This window comes from Apus apus, chromosome 13 (assembly GCF_020740795.1).
Source record: "Apus apus isolate bApuApu2 chromosome 13, bApuApu2.pri.cur, whole genome shotgun sequence".
In the NCBI taxonomy this organism is placed as follows: Eukaryota; Metazoa; Chordata; class Aves; order Apodiformes; family Apodidae; genus Apus; species Apus apus.
The window spans coordinates 9,852,225-9,870,339 of NC_067294.1; the positions used below are offsets into that span (position 1 = coordinate 9,852,225).

The 18,115-nt window shown below is 40.5% G+C and overlaps 1 protein-coding gene across 3 annotated transcripts in view; it reads right to left on the reverse strand.

Annotated features, from left to right (window-relative positions):
- Window positions 1–16,456, reverse strand: part of CPEB4 (cytoplasmic polyadenylation element binding protein 4) — a 44,265-nt gene extending 27,809 nt beyond the window's left edge. The window contains exons 1-2 of one of the 3 annotated variants that reach the window (XM_051630937.1): window positions 13,495–16,456; window positions 3,538–3,619 (exon numbers count right to left, since the gene is read on the reverse strand). In XM_051630937.1, the coding sequence (XP_051486897.1) occupies window positions 3,538–3,619; window positions 13,495–14,616 (1,204 nt within the window). In that variant the 5' untranslated portion in view covers window positions 14,617–16,456. The remainder of the gene's footprint in view (window positions 1–3,537; window positions 3,620–13,494) is intronic. The other 2 variants (XM_051630938.1, XM_051630941.1) reach the window with 2 other exon arrangements.
- Window positions 16,457–18,115: the final 1,659 nt, after the last annotated feature.

Genomic DNA, 18,115 nt, shown 5'->3' on the forward strand with positions numbered 1-18,115 from the left:
GAAGCAGATGTTCTGGCCTACTTCTTTAATCCATTTCACCTTGCATGATTTCCAGGCAATAACCTTATATCCCAAACTGAACCATAGGATATTTCAGTAATAAAACAGTCTGTGGCTATAAAGTATTTAAAGACATTTCAGTGTCACTTAACAAGGAAATATTTAGTCAATCTACTACTATTACAGTAAAGCTCAAATTGCCATCTGGAAGACCCAGATTCAAAAATCAGTCTCTGGATCTCAGGCTCAGCTCACGAAGGCCGAACACATTGTAAAGAAGATGCAATTAGTCTCTAGGGAAAGGCTTTGCAGGCTGTCATTGGCTCCACAGCGTGCAGCACACTCGCTCGCATGGATAAAAATAACATATTGAAATGGCAGCTGCTCAGCAAAGGAAGAGGATTTGAGCAGGGATAAAAATATACCTTAAAAGAGGGGGGGAAATGCCAATCAAAAGCATTAAGCGTAATATTGAATGTACCGAATCAATGATACTTAAGATCTACTTTGAACCTCAAGCAGGAAACACTATTTCATACAGCAAGACAACTCAAGAACATAACTGTTACACTCCTAAACAAATCCAAGGCTAGAACAGCTAATCACCCCAGTCAAGCAGTACACACTGAGAATGGATTTTGTAACATTTTGAAGAATCCCTACTTATAATTTTATTGCAGGATCAAAAACCTGCTGCTCTGAACATACCATTTAAAGACAGACATTATTTCCAAGAGACACTGGGTTCCAAACTGTGACTGGTATCTATTATCATGTCCATATTATTTTAAGTTGTTTTGAAGGTATATTTTAACACACTACCTCTTTTTCTCGAGGTCCATTAAACTATGAAAAGGGATGGTGTTCCTGCTATATACTAAACTCATGTTGAGTCAATATTAAAGCCTCTCAAATACTCACAAGATAGCAGTGAGACCTATTAGATCATCTAAATTATTTCCATGCCATTCTGAGATTGCTCTCTAGTGTTTCATTAGTGTCCTGCTCAGGCTATTTTTAATGTCTCAAACCCAGAAGCTTTTCCTTTCTGAGAGTATCCCACTTCAGTTTAAAAGCACTGTATGCATTGAGTAATCCATTTAAAATGCAAAACAAACAAAAAATAAATCTTATGGAACTGCTTATTTAACTGTAGGTGTTTGAAACAGCAAGATTTGAACTGACACTGTAATTTCTCATCTTATAAGATTTCTAGATCCAAGGTTTTTAAAGATTCTTTTCCAACTGTTTAAGTGAGAAAAGAAGAGAAAAGTGAAAACAGGAGAAAACAGAATCTGTGTTAAGGCATAATCATACACCAACTGATACAGATGGGAAAAAAAAAACCAACACAAAAGGCTCGAGATCACATGAGCCCTTCTTCAGCCCTTCTATGCTTTGTACCAGCAAGCTCCTTTTTTTTCTTTTTTTCATCTGTATCAGTTGGTTTAAATAAAGGTATTTCCTCTCCTTACAAATCCTGCCCTACTTACAGACGATCACTGCAGCATTAGCACAACACAAGAGATGCTAGTTTGAATAAAGATCCATCCCTAAGCATATTACAACAAGTAAGTTACTGTATTAAGTCTGCCATGCTAGATAAGCAGCAGTCAAATTCAGTGTACTGCATATTTCACTATAAGCACAGTTGAATTTTCTGCGAGGAAATCCTTGAAAAATGAGACTTCACAACAAAGTATTTCACATAGGATCACTTAACTTCTTCATCTCAGCTTTGAGGCTTTTTCTTTATAGTTTTATAACTAGTAACCAGTAAACAGAACAATTTATAAAGAACTTAAGAAATAATTCCCAGAACAATTTCTGACTGATATTACTGTGTTCCAATCAGTATGATACAATGCACACAAAAACCTAGATAAACCACAGATGACTGCAGAAGGGACTAACACTCAAGCTCAAGCAGGAATTAACATATCAGAACTATCTGTATTCTTTACTGATACAGTTACTCCATCATCCTTAAAACATGGTAAGGACTAAAAAAAAAATAATCACATTTCAATTGCAAAGAACCTTTTTAATGCATTTAAACTAAAAATCATATAGAACTACCCTTGTTTAGTTGCTGAATATAAATATATGTTAACCTGACTCCATTCAAGTTAAAATTTAAAGGGAAATTTTATTTGTTCTACAGCCATGTCACTTTGGATTATCTTGCTAGATTTCAGCAGCTAAAACCTGGGCTGGGTCTGCCTGCCAGTTGAATAAAAAGAAGGTCTCAGGGCAAATCCCGGGTGCTGCAGTCAAGGATAGGTGCCTGATCCATGGGTCAGTATACAATGCTGGGGCATAGGATCTTGCCAGACAGCATACAAAACAAATGAAAGCTATTAATTCTTATCATTAATAAAAGCCTGGCCCCCACCATGTAAGGAGGGAATGTGTTTTGGTTTTTTAAATTAATTTCACATTACTTTTTAGCTACAACAAGCTCTCCTTGTCATTTCAATAGGGAAGTGAATTTCTTGGTGTTTCTCATCACCCTGAATTGCTGCACAGTGCTGGGGATCTGAAACTCAAGCTGCATCTCAGACAGCTGTGAATGCAGCAAATGCAAGTTTTTGCCAGGTTATCAAAGTTTGGTTTTCTGAGCAAGAATCACTATTAAGACAGGTCAGGTTTCCTTAACGCCACAAACTGTGATATTGAAATAAATTTGCTTTCAGAAACCAGAAATGCAGGCTTATTTATTTAGTTGTCTTTTGTCTGGTAACAAAACTGAGTGCTTAGATAACAAACGTAAGTAAGAGTTTGATTGCTTTCACTTATACAAGTAACCCTCAAACTGAAATAGACTACTCATTAGGCAGAACAAGAATAACAAACTAGACTTCTGAATTGTAATACCATAGGCAATTTTCTATTCAAGTTTAGATAAAATATGTAAACAATGCTTTGAATACTTTGTAAGTTGAGGTATTTTCAAAGCAAGATTTCATTTGCCAAAAAAAAAAAAAAGAAGAAAAGATAAATCCCAACTGCAAATCAGTTCAACCCCCTGTTTTTCTTTCCCAATGATTCAAAGAATTCTGCAATTCAAGGCAGCAAGAAAAACAGAGGTAAAATTAAAAAAAAAGGTGATTCAATACTCAATGTTCTTGTCAAAATGATATAGACAAACATCATTCTTCCCCAAGACAGAAAGAATTATGAGTTCAGCAGGAAAACTATTAAGCAAAAAGTTACGTCTTATTGATCTGCACAAGATTCCTGAAATTGATCATTTTTACAGGGTGGACACATTGTATCTATTAAAAACAGCACTGGCAACTTACACAAAAGATCAGCTTATGTTTGTGTTTCGCATTGCTTTGTATTAAAACAAAAGACACTCAAGTGCTCATGTATTGCAACAGCTTCATCTAGAGACAACTGAGTAACAGGAGGCCCACCCGAGCTGACCCACATGCAATAGGTGCACAATGTCACATCACTTTTCCTAACCAAAACTGAGGTTTCTTACTCTAAGTAAGCACATCTTCCCAATTAGTCTCTTTCTAAATTTACCTTTCAGTGAGTCATTTTCAGCTCTCATTATGTCAATTAGGGAGTTCTCCAGTGAATGCATGTCAAAAGTCCTTGTTCGATCCTGCAAACAAATACAAACAAAGCCACTTGAAGCAACATGCAGTGTTGAGCTAGACCAGCTGAGAAAAATGACCATCAGAAAAGCTTCAGCTTTGTTCTAGTTGCTATAATTAAACAAAAACACACCACGAAAGTCAGTCTGATATTAAACATTAGAATACTCTTAAAGATTAATCTAAATGTATCATAAACAATAATTTGAGAACTCCAATACTTAGTTTGTACTCCTTGCTACACAGTTAAATTTTGTTTAAAATCATTTCATAGTTAGGAAGTAGAGATCATATCCCAGGTAACAGAACTGCACAAAGAAATAATAAATAAGTTATTTCAGCCCAAATTTACAAAAATCTAAGTTCCAGAAACACACAGAATTCCCTTCACCTGAACTGCTATGCTAACAAATAATTTAATTCTGCACAGTCAGTTCAAATTCTGCATTATTATCCCATACATGAAGTGTCCCATACAAGCAGTAGTGTTCCAAATAGCCTCATTCACTAGGGGACAGACAATTTAGCTCTGAGTTTTAATTCCCTGAATTCACAAATTTGGTATTCCAAACATTCCTAGAACTGAAAGAGGACTCAACAAATGGGAGGCAGGATGTTTCATGGACCCTACTGTTTCATTATCTCAAGCCATTTGAACTACACTTCAGCAGTTGTCACAGACTTCCCCAACTAAAACAATACATTCCACATCTTACAAATTTGATGCCACAGTAGTGTAAGACCACATAAAATATCCTGGCACTGCATTGTTTTAATTAGCATATTTAGAATAAATGAAATTACATATAAACTTTGTAATCTTTACAGTATCACAAAAAGTCACTAATGGAGATAAAAAAATCCCTCTCATTCCCAAAATTATTCACTTACACATGTTACCTGGGTATTTACACATTTGGACATTTGTAGAAACACCTGGATAAAATTTTCTACAATTTCATTAATCCACCTTGAATTTAATTTTCTGTGTCCAAGAAAAACTGTAACATCAGTTCTAAAGATTTTATTTCATTCTTGTTCTAAGAGCCTCACAGCCAAACTGAGATCAAGCATGGAAAATATCTGTTCAAATAAGAAAGCAAAATGTGAGAAATTCAAGAGACATTTTCTCTAAACTGCTTCACTACCAACTATCGTTATTACAGCAGTGAATATCTTTTTGTTCCTAACTCTAGCTGTGAAGCTGAAATGTCTCCAAAGCACACAGACCCAGCTTTGATGATTTTTAAAACCAGTGGTGAACTAAAAGAATAGCATTGCACAAAGACTGTTGTTTCAAGTTATAATGTCCTTTACCTTCCAGGAATGAAATGCTAACACAGTATTGAGACAACAATCAGTCATCTTGGACTTTACCTAAATACTGTTTTAAGAGTAGGAATCCATTAGGTCATAGAGTCTGATTCATTTCAAAGTTCATAAATTACATTCTGGCTGCCAAAAAATACCATTTTTCAATGAAATTTTCTGAGATTATTCCTCTCTTCAGAGTAGTGTATTACTGACACAGAACAGGTGAAGTATTTCTATCCGGATGTGCTGCATTTCAAATAGCATTAGAAAGATCAGGGTTTGGAGACATTTGCTTTATTAGTCTAACCCCAAATCAAATTTGGTATAAAAAGCATAGTGCTGCCCTCTCTCTACACCATCTTTATTTCCTTAGTCATTTATATTACCAGATAATTGAAGCATCTTACAGAAACTATCATAAGCATCTAGGTTCTTTCATTCTGTGGTTTTTACTTGTACGTGTTTCCTACTGGTTACTTCCTTTTATAGCAGTATTTATGTATTGTTTTGGTTTATGTGTTACTAGTTCCTAACTATTTTGAACTCTAGTTACACTAAAATACCTTAGCAGGAAAGTTCTTGGGTCTGTGCATCTTGAATCCATTAGGATCTAACAGCTGTGAAACTCAGGAATGGATGCTAGAAGGCAATCTCTACATTTGCAGCAGACCTCCCAACATGACAAAAATAGCCTAAAACACAGGTGGGAGCACTTTCTGAAAATCTGACATCCCTCAGTAGCTACTCCTTCTTCCATTCTGATTTCATAGTGTATCCTGTTTCTCTTTGTGGAATTAACCTCAAGTCCAACCCATGTTCAACCACACAATTCTGATTTCACAAAGTGCAGAACCCTGACTAGTCCTAAGTCTTTGTTGAACTTGTGGCACTTAACAGTTCAGCTGTCTGAGAGACACGAAGAGAGAAACCAAAGCTGAGCCATTTCTAGTTTGTGCTGTGTACATGCTGGAGGACGTGAGCCCAAAGATAGTCTTGTCTCCAAAATGTTATGTTGCATAGAGATATAGTAACAGAGGGCTTGGCTGCGATGGTACCTTTTTAATATTGAAAGCAAGAGTTTTAACATTTGAGAAAAAAAAATTAAAATTATATTAAACTGATTATGTGGTGGGGACACCACATTCTCCAGTGGAAGCTTTTTGTGGTAAGGAGTTTATAGTCTTCCCCTTCTGAGTGAACCAGCTGTCACTTGATAGTAGAAGGTCCATAAGCTGCTTCTTATACTGCAAACATTTACAACATGACCCCGTGCACTGATACAGAAGATCATAATCCTACCTGCAGCTATTGGCAATCACATAAAAAGGAGGGCTGGGTAAAATATGGCCCACTTTCATATTCACGCTCTGCACTGGTTCCAGTAACTCGCCATAGCAATGGAGAAGACTGCCACCCTCAAAATGCCAATGTGTCACCATCTATTTTTTGCCTGTCTTTCCAACAAAAGATCTCTGTGTATCTAACCACTGTTGTCAATACATGGTGCTGAATTGGTCCAGCCTCAACACCCTTGGGAAGATCAGTCTTGTTCCTGGGTTGTTTGAAACAGTGTGCTCTTCCATGTCTCTGCTTGTTAACTAGAAGGTAGTGTTGTGCTCAGTGTGGTTTGCTAAGAGCCACCACTACTGGTCCATTGAACATGGATATATCCCTAAAATTAATGGAGCAGCCCACTTGTCTGGAAATGCAGTCATTCAGTAGCTTAGTATGTAAGTCAACCTGTATCCATCTATCCAACAAAAATAGGTCAGAGCCACCTATGTCCTAAACAAAAGACCAGACAAAATGCTCAAATGGTTCAGAGGTTTGCACAGTGCTTGTTATAAAAGAAGCCCATTAATTTAATTGGCTACTTGCCCTAATATGCAAAGGGTCTACTTTACTAGAGAAAGTCACCATTCGTAGTTTTTTAAAATTTTTATACAATTTAAAGGCCTGATATTTTCAGAGTGCTTTGAAAAAATTTTGCCAGTCTTAACTTCCACGACGGCAAGCACATTTTATGAGAAATATTATTATATCTGAATATATAATTATTTTATAGCTACCATTAAAAAAGACTGATGACAGATTAGTGGTAGTGGCCATATCGCTTAAGAAATGTGTAACTATACATTTTTTATTCCATGACATCAAAAAAGCTGTAACAATCAAGATATTGAGCATTAACTAGTAAGTGTTATGTTAGTTACGAGTTATAGAGCACAAAAGCCACACTGTACTTAGGAAAAAAGGAAGCTTTTCTCCAAGAGACTGAATGTAGAAAGAATTAATAACAATAGATTGTGATGTTTTAATGGATCAATTCCCTAAGTTACAGTGCTTTCCATAGAGCTGGATTGCTCACTGTATACTTTTTCATGTATTTATAGGGAAAATATATAGGGGCAATGATTACCCTGAAATAAAGAGTATGTACACTTCAGTAACAAAATAAGTTAACTACAGCCAGATATTATTTACCCAGGTTGATCAAAAGAACTTGGCTTTACATAAGTTTGTTTAAGGCATTTAAAATGTTGCTTTATCAGAAGGCTCAAAGGGCACAAACATTTATCCTTGGGCAGGAGAACAGAGGCAGAAAGGCATCAGGTTGAACACATGGCAACAACAACAACAAAAAAAAGTCAACCAAAAAGAAAGAAATTCATCTGCAGTCTTAATACATGACGATGTTTTAAATGTCAGCCAACATTTTAAAAGGCATTCATGAAACGTAATCATGAATCAGCAGTATTGTTTCCATATTAATATACAAGAGGTGGCAGCTAGCAGATCTCGTTAAGCAAGAGCTATCGAGACTGGAAACACTCTACAACAGCAAACAGGACAGTTCTGAACTATACACTAGCCAGCTCTGTCTGCAGAAAAATAAAATTATTCTGATTATCCTATTGTCTAGAAATCATTGCTAAGTAGGTAAAGAACTCATAATAATGCAATCTTATTTTAAAAGCATAGAGAGCAGAAATCAGAGCTTCATGTCACAAGGGTGTCACTGGATTCAAACAGCATGGGCAAACCACTTCACCTCTGTTACTGGAATGGTTTCCCCAGTAGCACCCAGACAGAGTATTTCATGTTAAAATGGAGCCACTTGTAAATAGGAAATTACTACATTCTAATTCCTATTTAAATTTCATTTTTCAAAGTCCAAAGACATTTTGATTCCAAAAAGAACGTCACTTGATACTAAGCATGCATGAGACATTGTGGAACATCCTCCTATGCCAAAGAAATTAAAGGTGAATTTGTCACGCACAGGAAGATGATATTTTGCACTTATAAATCCTGTACCTAAATTCTCTTGAGCATCAGAAAAATGTACATATAACAACTATTAAAGTGCAGACTCACTATATTAAACCAGCACCAATAGCATTATCATGACCTGAACAATTACGATTCCAGAACCTGAGCTTCCCATGATGGGCCTCCCAGTGCTAAAATACCAAACTGTACAAGTAGTAAAGCCTGGCAGGGTGTAAGCACTTGCTGGTAGCTAAAGCTGCACCTAATCTTATAAAGCACAACTTTTCTGAAGACCAAGGCATTAATAATAATGCAAAGTATGCTATTGCGTTAAGCAGTTTATTGAAGGTGAGTAATCATTATTTATGGAGTAGAAGTAGCTGTGAAGCTGGAGCTTATTTTATGTATTTAAATCTTTGTCAAACCAGAATTACTTGTGAAACTTAGAAAACTCACCACTACATTTACTACCCTCATTAGAGCATGGAAGCCCGAAACTTGCTGAAACCTTGTACATATTTCCCACAATTAAAAAGCCTTGTGTAAAGTGTGCAGGGAGAGGCAAGATGTAGGTACTAAATACAAGTTCCACATTTTCTTTTAATTGCGAAGCAAATTTGGGCTTGATTATGCTGCTGGGTAAGCTTCTCCTCCTTCCCACCACCCTGCAAATGCTGTATTCCAGCTCCCTGTCCAGTATCCAGTGAATTAAAGGCTTTGAATAAACAGGTTTTTCCTGAAAGGATGTTGCTGTGTGCTGCCCTGATCATCTTTTATAGCTTCACCAGGGAACAATAAGAAAAAGCTGGAAAAGTTAAGTGACGCATAAGTAGAACTTTTTTTGGGAGGGAGCTCTTCTTGTTTGGTCAAACTTGAACTTTTTTTTTAAGTGTTAGAAATTACAGACCTTTATAAAAATTTCCAGTAACATGTCTCATTCTATTTTAGCCACACAGTTAAGTTTTTCATGTACCTTCTAGAAATTATTTTCCACAATACCTTGTGTTCTCAGTCTTTGTGCTGGGCTGCTAAGTATGCAATTTTCAAAGCAAAATGCTTAATAAAAGTACTCCTTTTAATCTTAGGAAAATACAAACATAATTCAAATAGCTTCTAACAAAAGCTCTCTTTAAAAAGAAACCCCGAGGTCAAAAACACACAGGAGGGCCAAAGCCAAAGTATTAACGTCAGTAGTAAGTTTATAAAACAAGAACAGTGTTAACTTCCACAGTACTTAACTTGTGCATGTCATACCACATTAGGGTGCTTCTAATTCCACAGATCAGTAGCTGTGGGGAACAGCTCACAAAACACTAATTACTACACAGCTGATCTAGAAAAATGGGGGAAGAGGAATTTAAAAATCCAACTTTAAGTATTTCTTCTATTTTAAAAAGACAGTTTGAAATGTCTTTAAATAATTGCTGTTGTTAGAATGGAAAGTAAAGTTCTGCAAAGCAAGTAACCTCATTTAGGCAACCAGCCATTGTGATTTATGTAAAAGGTTCCTCAAAAACAAAGAACAAATACTAAAATGGAGAGGCATGGTAAGGAAATTTTTCTGCAAAATTCCTTCAAGAGGAAGGATCGGCAAATGCTTTCAAGAGGTTCTTTTTCAATTCCAGTTTCCTGTGAATTTGTTTAACACACTTATTAAATCAACCCATTTGTATGGGCAAACAAATCATGATGTATAGCTCAGAATTAAAACACATTCTGTAATCACGTATGTATGTTCTCAAACATTCCATATCTGCCTGGGGGAAGAGAAAGCCTCTCTGGCACAGACCCCCAATGGATTTGGAAGGGCTTATATACCTGGAAACCAGCCACTGGAGAAGAAAGGAAAAAACATTTTGAACAAGTGAATATAATGAACTGTTCTCATGTACAAAATTCTTTGAAACGGGCAGTTATTTTCCAGCCTGATTCCAGGAAGAAACACAAATTATTTTTAAGCATTTTTACAGAAAGCTGAACACTACTGCTTAATTTGCTTGTGCTTCAAAGATCAATTTAAAAAAACACCATCCCACATTTGAAGATGAGATCTGGAAACCTGGAAATGCCTATCAAAGCAAGATTTATGCATTGCATAACAGGCAGGATGTTCCACTCTCATGAGGAAGTGCAAGTACACAGCACAAGGAAAGCCAAAACAATCCTGAGGGCAATGCTGCAGTAAAATGCGATTACTGAGCACTTAGCTTGTCAGTGCTGCTGGGAGAGAAGTAGAAAGAATTATTTTTTAAAAATCAGTAACTTTGTAAGATTCAATAGTCACAGTGAAAACATGTTCATTTATGAATTCTCAGGGAAAGCTGTTATATCCAAAATACTTTTTTTTTTTTCTTCAGGAACCATTTTTTCATTTGGAGATCATTTCCTTTTCAAATGAACGCACAAAGAACAATGGCTTTTCTCTTTTCAAAAGATCTTTGAAGGGGAAGCCTGCCCAGTGGCTAAAGCACAATATCAAAACATAATGTCATTAACAGATCTGGTAACAGTCTTCTCTGACCTTGCATCCAGTTCCATCCCTGCAACGCAAGATTCCTACACACACGCTACTTGTGAAATGTTGTGAGACAGAATTCCAAATGAAAAACACTTAGAACAAAAAGCACAACGTTTTGCATGCAGCTCTCAAGACCAAGCAAGCAATCTTCAAATTGCAAGATTATCAAACAGATCGCCACAGTATTTTTCCTTTTATCTGCACCATTTGGAATGCCCATGTCATCAAAAACACCTAAGGGCCATGGGCAGAAATACTTGAAGTGAGCAGCAGTTCACATTAGTGGCTTATAGGGACATTATGCAATGTTGTTCTCTCTGAAGAGGAAACGAGCACTTACACTTGGTTGCCCTAAGATGTCCATCAAAACACAAACTTCTGTGTTTCACTGAGCTTTGGAGTAAAGACAACCTTTGAGAAAAAAGAAAGCGATCCCCAAATATTTGCAGTTGCCAGTTTACATCTTGCCTTCTAAAGAAACTAATTTTCACTAGATTGCAACAACACTTGTTAATGATTTAAGCAGCAAAACATAAATATTAAATGAAAGGGATAGTTGTATCAAATTACTCCATTATGTTGCTGCAGCAAAGACAGCTTTCAATTATTTCCTAAACACGAATCTAAGAAGATTCCAGTAACAAAATAGCCTTGTCCAGTACATGATTGCATCATCAAGGGTACTTTATAGATATTTTTATATATGCATGAAAACAAATATACAATGAGCAAAACTCCTTATTTCTGCTTTGAGTCAGGCATACAATTTGCATAATCAAGAAAAAATAGAAAGACATCAAAGGTCAAATTTTACATCATTTGTTTCCAGTGATTCAAAAATTCAGTATGCTTCCAACACACGAATGACTAAGTGACCAAAGAAGCTAAAGATTTTATACCAAAAGAAAAAAAAAGTTATCACGAGCAGTTGTCCAAGATGGCTTCAAAATTAATCAGCATCTTTCTAGGTCTGCAGTGCTGAAGTCCTGTTTTGCTGCCCTGCCCTTTTCTTCACAGAAGTGATAGTAACAGACTGGAAAGCACTTTGCTCCAACACTTTCCTTTTCTTGGCATGAGGAAGTGTCAGACTTGGTCTTGACATGTACAGCTTCATCTTAGTGTTTATGTAAACAGATACCAACGTGCTACACAAAAAATATTTCTTTACCATGATCAAAATACGTGTGTCTGATATTTTATGTTTGGCACGTAACTGAGAAGCCAAGGTTGACTTTGCCAATTTCCTGAAATTTCCTTGATGTCAACCCAAGAACATTTCTATTGCTGTGTATATATTTGGGCCTTATACACAGCAGCAAGGACACACTTGATTTCATTCTGTCACTCTGCACATCAGCTATGTGTCAGGGTACAGAGTGAATTAAACTGTGAGCCAAGTCTCGCTGCAGTGAGGCTGAAAAAAGACCGACTCCAGCTGTGTCCCTTTCTCTAATGGTTTCAGTGTATAAATTTGGTATGCCGGACACAGGTTCATTATATTAATTACAAATCCTGACATCAGAATCAATTATTACTATGCTTTCTAAATTTCAAGGGCTTTACCTGATACTGAACCAGCTAGTAGCTCTGCAGCAGAAAAAAGGTCTCTAATGTTAAGTTATTGCCAGCAGCTGCTGTGTTGTCAGAAGGCTGCACAGGCAGGCCCTGCAAACCAGGCAGAAACTGAACAGTTTATGAAGAAGAACTGAACTGTTCCTATGTCTGAATCCACAAAGTCATTGCTAAATATATTTCTGTTTCTTTAGGGTGGTTTATAACATGAGACATATTGCATGGTTTTTATCTACAGATCTTTCAAATTATTTTAAAGTAGGTCACCCTGGCTCTTACTAGAAATACTGCAGCCCTTCTGAAATTTTGACTTTTACCCTCATTTAAGATCTTGAAAAACATCACACTCAAGGGAAAAGAAGCCCTGCATTTTTGGATTCACTCTAAAGGAGTTTACAAAAGGCACACACACAGAAGCTAGGTTTAACTAGTGGTCAGATGAAGAGTATTTCTGTTTTCATTTTTACTGCAAATTATGTCCAACATTACACAATTCTTTTCAAGTTCATTAAAAGTCAGCTACAAGGAGAGGTTGAACTGCCAGACAACCTGTCTCCTGCCAGGATAGGGCCATATTAAAATACAGGAGACCACCAACTGAAACTGGTCCAGATCTATTTTTGGTGATGATTTAATGGCCTGTAACCAAAATATGCTGCCATAAGCTGGGTAAGGACACTGTGTTGATTCTCAGCATGTAAAAAATTCAGAGTTCCCAAAAAAATACAGCAGAAATTATGTTGCCCTACAAGCCCATGCGATATTGTAAAACAAATTACAGTCACTTAATACTTTTTCTCAGACGTGATACGCTCTCAAATACTTTCATACTTCATCAGGCAGCACTTTTTTCCTCACTCCTTTTTATAGTTATACTTGCTACTTGGAACTGAATTTGTTCAGTGGCCACTTCTGAATGTGTTAGGCTGAAGGAAACCTGCTAAGACAGATGTCTGGTGGGCAACAGATATTTTTACGACCACCACTATTAAAAAAAAACCAAACAAATAAACAACAAAACCCACAGAATTCACAGGGCAGAGCGTAATTCACACTATGACATTTCAAGTTAGTAATTTGTTTCTTTCAGTTGCAAGCACATAAGTGTCACAATCAGAAGGTACTGTTCAAAACCCCAGCCCTGTCCAGGGCATCTTAATGCACTTAGGCATTATTTTTCTTATGGATATAACTGAGGGTGCTCACCTGAAAAGGAAAAATGTTGTCAGCTCTATTCAAACTGTCTTCCATCCACGATTTTGGAGCAAAGGCTGAGCTGGGTCGAGCATATTTCTGTAACTGGATATGATTACTTGCAAAATTCTTCTTTAAGGGCGAGATGGAGTTCAGGGGTGTTATCCCTCCGTTCAGTCCCCTGCGGTGGTCTCGACCTTGGGACCCACCCCACCCACCGTATCCACCGCCACCAGGGCTCCATGAAGAGGGGGTAGGCGATGGACTTTGGTAGTTGCTCCACGGAGAAGGTGGCTTGTTAAGATTATTAGCCAAATGAGGCAATTGATTAAAAGCAGCATTTCTATGTGTGAATGGAGGTGGATGAGGACTTGCAGGAGACCTCCTCTGTTGCTGATGCTGATTGTGATGATGCTGAAAATGGGGGTGATGAGGGTGGTGTTGAGAGAGGGGTCCAATTTGGGGGGAAAAGCTACCACCAAAGCCAGGGCTGACGTGATGTGGAAAATTCTGAAACAGCAGAGCACCATTATTAGCTGAGGCAGTAGGGACCCCTCCCTGGTGAAAAAAACTTGCATCTTCATTGATTATTGTAGAAGAAGAAGGAGCTATAGCTGCAGACCAGTTACTAAAACCGGTCAGAGAAGATGCAGTGGATGTCAAGGGCTGCGTCGAAGTACCTAGCCCCGAAGCCTCTTGGTAATCAAATCCTGTTAACACCGGCGATTCTATTCTTATTTTCTCCTTCCCATTGCCGTTCTCTGAAGAATTATCGCCCTGGCTTTCTTCAGTTTTAGCTTTCTCAGGTTCAGAGAGCATGCCTGCTTCCTGACTTTGACCAGGGGAAAGCTGCTGTTTTTCTAGGGACTCTTGCTTTTCCTGTTGCTGAGTTTTAGATTTTTCTGACCCCAGAATCTCATCCTGAATATTATGGGCAGCTGGAGCAGGAAAGAGCCAAGCTGACCCAGCACTACTGCCATTGGCAGCTGTGTTATTATTTATAAAAGCAGCAGGGCTGGGGGTTGCATTTTGATGATGGTGTGGAGGCTGCAGATGTGGATGAAATCTGACTGGAAAAGCTGACTTATTTCCAGTGTTGTTTTGCACTAACACTCCAAACCCGTAATCCCCCATTTATTATATTTAGGGTTTGAATCCTCCCTGTAAGAACAAGTTGATGTTTAGTGTTTACCTCGTCCTCTTCTGAGGCGAGATTAGTCTGTATCCTGTTTTTATCTAGATATTCCAGTTTCTCCCTCCACGCAGTGTATTTCAGATTTGGATAAAGATGGTTGGGGTTGTTTGTTTTGTTTTGTTTTTGCAAAAGATAGATCTCTTCAGTTATTTAAATGTGTCAATTTGTGTCCGTTTCCTTCCTTTGGCCAGGAGGAAGGGAAAAATCAATCTTTGGTTCACAAAATAAGAGGTTTCCTTTTTCTAAAGGAAATGCACAGCGATGAGAGAAAAAGCTTCTGGAGAATAAGGATAAAGAGACTCTAACTATCCTGTTTTTTTCCTCCTCAGCAGCCTTGACTCGCCCATAAATGAGTTAAGAGGGAAGAAAAAAAAAAATATACAATGACGTCTGGTCCCCTGACCCCTTGGCAGCAAAAAATAGATTTAAATCTGGAATAATTTAATACATCTCTATAATCTAATATATATTTGTGTCCTGTTCAAAAACAGTCTTTGCTGTGGGTAAGGGAAAAATTTACCTTAGGATCTCAGCATTCAGAAGGGTGAAAAAGGGAGTGAGTTGCAGAAGAGGCTTTTCCCTGTGCTGCTGTGTTTAACCTATTATATTTAGTAATAATATACACTCTGTGTGTGTGTGTGTGTGTATGCGTGTGTGTGGTTGTTTAAAGGGGTAAGATCTTATCTCAGGAAATTAGTATTCTATGTGTGTTGGGTGGGGAGTGAGTTGTGCAGGAGAAGAGTGGATTCTTAATGCTGCTCCTTTTGGGCTGGGTTTCTGAGCTCGCCAGACTCGCTTCTTATTTATGATCCAATATTTGCATGTCCTTCACATGAGTCCTGGCTGTCCGAAGAGGAAGATTTTCATCTCAGAAATCAGCATTCAGCGTTCGGGAAAAGGGAAGGGAGGGGACAGCGAGTTGTGCAGGAGGAAGGGGAAGGAGATTCTCTCGCTCACTGCTGCCGGGAGGGTGGTTTCTGGTGCGGGGCTCGCCTCCTTCCACCGAGATCTGTGGGTTCCCTGCAGACAAGCGAGCCCCTGGCCGAAGAAGGGCCGAGCGGATACGCGTGAACGTGTTTTTCCTCCTCAGGGACTCGGCATCCAGCGGGGCAGGCTGGGCTCGCCAGGCCCTGGCTCTCCGTGGGGTGTCCCCGCGGTGTCCCCCCTCCCTCGCAAGAGTCCCGGTGTCGGGGAAGGCAGGAGGGATTGGATTGTTTTTTTTTTTTACCTCAGGAGAGGAGCAGCCTCCGGCAGGGAGGGGAAGGTGCAGGCGGCGGGGGGCCGGGCTCCTCTCTCCCCCATGGAAGGTGTTTAACCGGTTCTCCCGAATCGCCCGGGATCACGGGACGGGCTCTCGGCCGCCGGGCGCAGCGGGCGGGGGGCCGGGCGGGCTGAGCGGGGCGCGGGGTCCGGCGGCGGCTCCTCGGAGCAGTCCTTCCCCTGCTGCGCGTCTTCTCGGCTCCAGGAGGGCTTCCTTACCCCTCATGTACACCGGCCGGGCACCGGGAGGGTCGCCGCGGAGGTGGAAGGAGGGAGGAGGCTCCGCGGGCGAGACCGGCAGGAGAAGGGGAAGAGCTGCCGCGACACCGACCCCGGGGAGCCGGGAGGCGCTTCGGGAGCCGGCGAGCCTGGCCGCGACGGGTCCTCCGCGCGGAGCCTCCGCTGCCGCCGCCTTGTTTTGCTTCTTTTTCTCTTTTCTGCCTCCTTCCCCTCCCCCCACCCCCCCAGCGGCCGCCGCTTCCTGCCTCGGTGCCGCAGCCGGTGCCTCCCTCCTCCCCACCCGGCCGCTGCCGAGCCCCGTCTCCTCCGCACCGAGCTGCCGCACGAAATGACAACCAGCTGGAGGAGGCAGCGCGGCACTTCCGGTTCGGCGCCGGGCGCGCCCCCGCCCCGCCCCCGGGCCCGGCTCCCCGGGAGGAGGCCCCGCCCACCCGCCGCCGCGCGCCGCCATCTTTGGTAAGGGCAGGGAGCACCCTGGCTGGGGCGGCCACCTTTGCTTTGGGCACGGTCTCTGCCGCTTCGCCGCCATGCCAGGTAAGGGCACAACGTCAGGGCGGGTGGCGGCGGGGCGGCCATCTTGGAGCGAGGAGCGCAGCTCCCGCCGCCATCTTTGTGCAGGGCAGGTGGCAGGGCCGGGCCCTGGCAGGCCCTCCCTGCTGGAATAGCCTGGCTAATAGCTAAAAATCAGCCTTACCCGAAGCGCTGCCTGTTGGTAACAACACCCGAGGTCTGAGGTGCCTGTGGGGAATCATCTCCTCCCTGAATCACCCCGGCCTGGGCCACCAGGTTCGAGCCATCTCCTGGAGCAGAAAGAGCAAACTAAGAATCACAGCATGTTCGGAGGGGCAGCTTCAGCGGAGAAAACGCTACAACACCCGACTTCTGCTTTTTATTTTTATTAGCTCTTGACACATGCAAGTTGGACACAATGACGGAGGGCTGCGTTAAAAATCTGTGAAAAACTTCCGGGAGGTTTTCCCAGGATTGTCATTCTGAAAGTCTTCTGCAAGCCCAGCTCACTTTGGTATCTTAAAGGCTTTCCCATATAAAATGTGTTATGTGGATTTAAGGGAGGGGGGGAGGAAAGGCAAAAAAGTGATCAGTGAAAGATATGAACAGATAGAAAGCAAAAAAAAAAAAAAAAAAAAAAAAAAAAAGGGCAGTCAATGAGAATTACTCAGAGGTGGCTTTTGCTGCAGGGCCCGTGGGTGCTGGCCAGGCCCTCACCACCCGGTACCAGGGGCATTGAAACCCACCCCTTGGGCTGAAGGGGGTTTTCTGATTTTCAGATGTATTTGTCAATGAAGGGACAGGAGTTTTGAGCTGCGACAGCCAGCAAGTCTCATCTTTCAGGATGATGGATGAGGCCATTACAACATTTTAAGCCTATAAATAGAGGTGTTTATAGGGAGGGGGATTACAGGACGCGTTCGCACTGAAGCGCAGCTCTCAGAGCTGGGGTGGTGGTGAGGAGAGCAGACCTTTGTTGCACTACTCTGATATCTTGAACTGTCTTGTGGCCCATGTAGTGGCTCCTAGACCACCTTCACTTCAGCCTGGTGCAAAACTGGCTTGAGTGAGTGGTGCCTCAGGATGAGATTGTCCCAGCAAGAAATTCCATCCCAGTAACCGATACAAAGGCTTTCATTTCCAGTATTCTTTAGGAAGTTCTGGATTGAAAGTTAGTTCATATTTCAGCAAGTTGTACAACATAAAATATTCAGCATGTATTTTATTTAGCTCTGTTACACATTTAGTCATTATTATTTCACCACGCATAGGAGATCTGTGTAAAAGCAGTGGGCTTGTTTGTCCCCAGCTGCCAGGCATACAAAGTGAAATTCCAGTTTTACTCCTACTGCAGTTACCATCAGGCCAACACCACACCTTGCACATTGGATTGGCTTTTTTACATATAATTGTGGTCTCTGGGCACAG